Below are 6,000 nucleotides of genomic sequence, written 5' to 3' on the forward strand. Positions count from 1 at the left end.
TAAAGTATTTTCCTTCTGCCACTTCTCTTTGGAGAATCTGCAGCATTTCAGCCCTCCTTGTGGAAGCAGGAAGACTGACTGGGAAAACTTAACACTTGCAATGCCTTCTCCTCAGTGAGGACGCAGGGATTCTGCTGTCCTGTAGCTCTTCAAAAGCCAAGTCCTTTTTCCAGGTCAGCCTGATGAGCTTGTCCTGGTGGCTGACGAAACCCCTCACGTACATCAATCAGGCAGTAAAACCTGTGTCCACTCGCTTTGTTTCTGTGCTTCTTGCTGTACTGAAGGTTAGAAATCAGTTCTCTGGGAGAGAACTGATCAGGGGGAGAATAAATTGGCATCTCTCTGGTTAGCCAGACAATAAGGAACAATGATTATAGGAAAGCTGCATCTGTGCTCGGTTCCCACTTGCAGAAAGGAGGGACAAGAGCACGGCTTAGAGTAGGAATAGAAGAGCCTTGTCTCAGCCCCCACCATCCAGCTCACACTGAGCAGGTATTCCCATGCTAGAGAGCAGGAAGTGAGCTGTATATTCTTATGGAACACTGCTTTTAAAGTGTTGGTAGAGATTCCTTCTGAAAGTGTATTTTTTTTTCAACACAAACTCCGTTTATTTTGAGATGACTATTTCAGAAGGGCCAATGACAAAATGTGAATTAAAAGAAAAAATTATCCACAATGTGAGCCTTATTGATTCTACCCCATCTCTTCATTTGCTGCCTGCCTTTATACTTTGTTTTTATTGAAATGTACTGATGGCAAAAGCTGGCTGTGAATTTATTTTTCTTGAAGAACAAGGTAAATGTGGCTGGATTAAGAGAAGTGACCAGAGCCTGTGTTGGTGTCAATGACTGCACTTATTTCACTGTGGAAGTTCCAAGTCTGAACTCACAGACCGTCAGACACTTTGTTAACACTCTGTGCCCCCCTCAGACTGAGCTGTGATCTGTTTGTAGCTGGGCATGTGGAAAGAGAGCTAAAACACTCTAGTGTTTGATAACCTTCCCCATCAAGTTCAGGAGCTTTTGGACTTCAGTACCAGTTTTCCAACACCGAAAGCCTTCCTGTAACAACTGAAGCTCTTGGGAGATTGTTCATGTCCCTCAAGAAGGGGTTTTCACCCTCCCTGCTGTTCAGACAAGGATGGGTCAGGTGGGCAGCAGTGCCCAGCTCCAGGTGTTGGTGTGATTTTTGGGGCATGAGAAGGTGAGCTGGGGCCAAACCCACAGATGCTCCTTTGAGCTGCATTTAAGTCAAGCAAGAAAGGTGTCCTTCTCTTTGTTTTGATAGATTAAAAGTCTGAAGCTTATTCTCACTCAGAATGACCTCCAAGTTTTGGCAGTGAAAGGAGTTCTGAAGGAAATTTTGGGTTACCTGAGGCAGTGACAGGAGCCCTGTCTCCTCTCAGACAGGTGCTCTGCAGTGATGGAAAACTGCCCAAAACACCTCCAGCCCCTGGTGAGAGCCTGACTGAGAACCAGAAACACCCACAGGGCACACAAAGCTCAGATATTCTTTCAAATCACAACACATCCTCTCAGCCCCTTGTGCAGCCTGTCCCCAGTGGCCAGGAAGAGGCAATCCCATGCTATCATTTTTATCAAACAGGAATCAGTTACCAACAGTTCCCCCAGTTCGTAATAGAGCCAAAGGAGCAGCTGCTTTCCCTCTGAACTTACCCTGAGCGGTGAAACTCTCAGAAGACAAATTTATTTGTACAATACAATTAACAATTCAATTAGGAGAGTGTCAGCTCAGGAAATGTAAAGTGTATGCACTTTATTATTGGTCACAAGAGTACAGGTTTAATATCCATAGTTCTGATGTCTTCTGTCAGGGTAGCTGTGCCAGGAGCTGCACCTTCACCTTCTGAGGGTGTTTCAGTGGTATTTCCTCCTGCGGTCATGCTCTGCAGCAAAGCACAGCAAGTTAATTCTGCTGAACTCACAAGAGAAAACCCCACCACACCTGAAATTACAGGCAAGAAAGCATTCTGAAAAAGCCCTGAGCATCAGGTCAGACAGGCACCGAGGTCTAAACTTTCTTCATTGCCAAGAAAATACTCAGTAAGCATTCCAGTTTTCTTTGGCTAAAAGAAGTTTTTTTGCCAACAGTCTTATTCTATTTCTAAAAGTAGCAGCAGGTAATTGTTTTTATCCCCAGGCAACCTTCCAAGCTGTCCTGCACACAGTCAGCCATGGTTTTTACTTACTGATGTGACTGTAGCTCCACATGTAGCTGAGGATGACATACCCAGCCAGCACCATGGAGAGACCCCCGAGGCCCCCCTTCCTCACGTTGATGTATTTGTTGTAGTATCTCTCGTGACCTGTGGAGGAGGAAAATCTTTCAGAGCAATCAGATGAGTTGTTTGTTACCCTGGGAAAGAAAGAAGCAGCCTAGATTCACAAAACTTCAAGAAATTGGTTGTAATGAAACATTTGATGGTCTCAGAAGCAAGTCTGAGAGGAGGAAACCTGTGTGTTGGGTGAGCAATGTGATCCCAAGTTATTAGACCTAAGCCTTAAAAAAAAAAAAAAAAAAAAAAAAAAAGGGAAAAAAATCCATTTCCCCATTATTTTTCCTAAATGTTATTAGGTTGCTTTGGAATTATCTAACTCTTCCATACATTATACACATGCACACATGAATTATCAAAGGCAGACACTTGCATTTGACATTTTATGTTTAAAGCTACCTGAATGACATTTGTATCTACAGCAAACGACATTGGTCCTAAGTGATCCATAATGGCTCTGTCTCCTCTTTGACCATCTCTAGGGATCAACTGCCTTTTAATCCTTTTTTGTTTACTTGTGATGCTGTGAAACCCCAAGATTTTCAGCCAACGGGTTCAGGACTAAGGGCACCCCATTTCCCCTTAATACAAGAAGGAACACCGAGAACAAACATCCAGTGCATAAAGCCCACACAAGAAATAAATTTACAGATAGAAAAACGAGATGTTACAGGAGAAACTGCTCTGGGAAAGCAAAACTGGCCATGGAGCAGCCCCTGCGCTGCCAGACATCCTATCCCAGGCAACATCCTCTCCGGCAGGCAAGGATTCTTGTGTGCTATTTCCCCTGGTTCCGTCAGGAGAAGGAACGAGAGTCCCGCACCCTCCGGGCCTCCCCCGCAGCCCCCTCACCTCTCCGAATGGCCCCCAAGATGCCGCCGGGGGTGAAGTCCCTCATGGCCAGCCAGCTGCCCAGCTGGCCCAGCTTCACGTCCATCAGCTTCGTGTCCTTGAGGAGAACTGCGGCAGGGAGAGGGACAGAGCCCGGTCAGCGCGGGGCTGAGGGAGGGAAGGAGGGAAACACCGCGGTCACCTTGATCCCCCCACACTCACCCGGCTTCGCCATCTTGGTGTGCCCGGAAGGGACAGGCGCGGGGGCTCATGGGAGGAGGGAAGGGCGGGAACGCGGCTGGCGGGCGGGACGGCGCTGCCGCCATGTTGGGTGTGTCACGGCGCCATGTTGGGTGTGTCACGGTCCCCTCAGGAGGGACCGTGGCAGTCCCGGTGCCGCCTTGGGCCCGTCCAGCCTGTCCTAGGGACAGGACAAGGAGTAATGGGTACTAATTGGAAGTGGGGGAAATTTTGATTAGATATACAGAAAATTTTCCTCCCTGTGAGGGTGGTGAGGCCCTGGCACAGGTTGCCCAGAGAAGCTGTGGCTGCCCCATCCCTTGAAGTGTCCAAGGCCAGGTTGGACAGGGATTGGAGCAATGTGATCCAGTGGAAGGTAGTCCCTGCGCATGGCAGGGGGTTGGAACTGGATGATCTTTAAGGTCCTTCCAATTCTTTAACATTCCATGATTCTGTGATCTCCTCTCTGGGAGCCAATTCCCCAGTGGGGGCTGCACCCTCTGCCCTAGCTGCCGCAGGCACTGCCAGCCTGGCAGAGGGCTGGGGCACCTGAGGGATTTTCCTTTCATTTCCAGTCCAGCAGGTCCCTTCATCAGCTGTGCTCTTCCTCAGGGGATGGTAAACAACTCCTGATCATGTCCCTCAATCCCCCAGGGCAGCGCCTCGCACCGTCCCACGTTATGGGGTGTCAGGTGCCCTCCTTGCAGTGCTTCAGATTGTGAGGAAATATAGAAAAATTCACAAGTTGTCATCAGCATCTTCACACGTCTCCATCAGCAATCTTGTCGATGTCCCACAAATGAACCTTTTCCAGTGTGTTCTTAAGTTACAGCTCTAACACGGTAAATATGTGCTCACAGACAGCATATACTGCAACATACATTGAAATTGTCACTTATTGTACTGGAAGAAGTTCTTCTTCAGTGCCCACTGAAGAGTTTTCCCCGTGGGAATATGCTGTGTTCTGCTCCAGCTCCTCTGGAAGGGTGTCAAAGGCAAAAGGAGAGGCTGGGTTGGGGTATACGGTATAAATAAACCCACACAACCAGAGTGGTGGAGCAGTTAATGTGCTGATAGAGATAAATTTTATTTTCCTGAAACAGGAATTGCAGAATATCCTGAGTTGGAAGGGACCCACAAGGATCAGAGTCGAACTGCTAGCCCTGCATGGAACAGCCTGTGCAGCCCTGACAGTGGCTGTGACCATTTCTTGAGGATCCTGGTCAGTGCCCCACTCCCCTTGGGGAGAAGAACCTTTTACTGATACTCCCTCTGACATTCCAGCCATTCCCTTGAATCCTGTTCCTGCTCTCAGGGAGCAGAGATTGGAGCTGGCCCTGTGCTGCCCCTCGGGAGGAGCTGCAGCCCTGGTGAATCTCCCCTCAGTCTCCTCCAGCTGAACAACCCAAGTCACCTCAACCACTCCTTGTTTTGCTTCTCCCCTAGACCTTTCCCCATCTCTGTAGCCCTTCTTTTAATTGCTTTATATTTTGTTTTGTGGTGCCCAAAACTCATGCAGAACTTGAGGTGAGACTGCACCAGCTCAGGGAAAGAGCCACCCAGATTTATTTTGTTTTTCCCCAGAGCCTTGCTGGGGGGTTCGGGCCCACCCTGGGCACACCTGCAGCCCTGGGTGGCGGCACCAGGTGTGACTCCAGCAGGTGTCACTCGCAGGCAGCGGCTGCGGCTGATGGTCCCCGTGTAGTGACCTCTAGAGGCTTCAAATCCTCTCGTGCAGGTTCATGGCAGTGTCAGGGTTTGTTGTTGTTTCTTGTGCTGGAGCTGAAAAGCAAAGTGCTGCAGCGGTAAACAGGGAGCAGCCGTTCCCCCGCTGCCCCTGACAGGTCAAACAGCACCCCGGGATTCCGGGATATGAAATCTCCATCCCACAGAGGACTGGTAGAGCGGATCAGAGATGAAAACTAAATTAAGGATGCTGAAAGGAGCCCACAGAGCTCCCACATAAACACTAATCTCTGCAGCTTTTACTTCTCAGCTCACAGAGTCTTATTCTATACTCCTCCCTCCTGCCACTGCAGGATTCTTGGAGTCTGCAGGGTTGTGTTACCTGGTATTAAATGAGGCGAGGGACTTGTGCTGTCTGAAGATATATGGAACTGTGTCACACATCAGAGGCTAGTATCCACGTCTAGCTTCACCTTCTATTTTACCAAAATTAATTTATTTACATTGAGTACTTCTATAGCATAGCATAATATAACATAACATCACATCATTTTTAAAAAAAGGCAGAAGGAATACATTGCTTGCTGCTTGATTTTTAATTTTTTTTTCCTTATTAACGGAAAGTAAGATTAGGAATGTATAGTGTGTCTGATCACCTGAAGAAAGGGTTCCAAATTTAGACCCTGCTAAATGAGTTAAAAATCCTCTTATTAAATTATCCTTTATTTTATTATTGGACTTTACCGGTAACTGTCGTTTTATGGCTGAAGTGTCCCCTGATGAACTACTATGTGCCCTTTTTACAGTACTTGCAGAAAATCATGCTCCAAACTTGCTTCCCTCATTCTTGCAAGGCAACCTATTGTTTTAAATAGGATTACTCATGCAAGGCAGATTAATTCACCTACAGGAAGAAAGCCAGTGGCGGGGGCCTCGTTTTAAGGAGT

General features: G+C 47.7%; 1 protein-coding gene across 1 annotated transcript; it reads right to left on the reverse strand.

Annotated features, from left to right (window-relative positions):
- Nucleotides 1–1,761: 1,761 nt before the first annotated feature.
- ATP5MF (ATP synthase membrane subunit f) lies at nt 1,762–3,483 on the reverse strand. Its single transcript, XM_009091793.4, has 4 exons — nt 3,350–3,483; nt 3,149–3,256; nt 2,210–2,326; nt 1,762–1,906 (listed from the first exon to the last, which is right to left on the reverse strand). The coding sequence occupies exons 1-4, from the start codon at nt 3,360–3,362 to the stop codon at nt 1,878–1,880; spliced, it is 267 nt and encodes an 88-aa protein (XP_009090041.2). The 5' UTR covers nt 3,363–3,483; the 3' UTR covers nt 1,762–1,877.
- Nucleotides 3,484–6,000: the final 2,517 nt, after the last annotated feature.

Source organism: Serinus canaria, chromosome 14 (genome assembly GCF_022539315.1).
Source record: "Serinus canaria isolate serCan28SL12 chromosome 14, serCan2020, whole genome shotgun sequence".
Lineage (NCBI taxonomy): Eukaryota > Metazoa > Chordata > Aves > Passeriformes > Fringillidae > Serinus > Serinus canaria.

What these genes read in the sequence shown, in the direction of transcription:
- ATP5MF (XM_009091793.4), bottom strand. An exon ending in CTTGGGGGCCATTCGGAGAG is followed by an intron (nt 2,327 to 3,148) that starts GTGAGGGGGCTG and finishes CCTCCTCCACAG; the next exon opens with GTCACGAGAGATACTACAAC. An exon ending in GTGGAGCTACAGTCACATCA is followed by an intron (nt 1,907 to 2,209) that starts GTAAGTAAAAAC and finishes GCTTTGCTGCAG; the next exon opens with AGCATGACCGCAGGAGGAAA.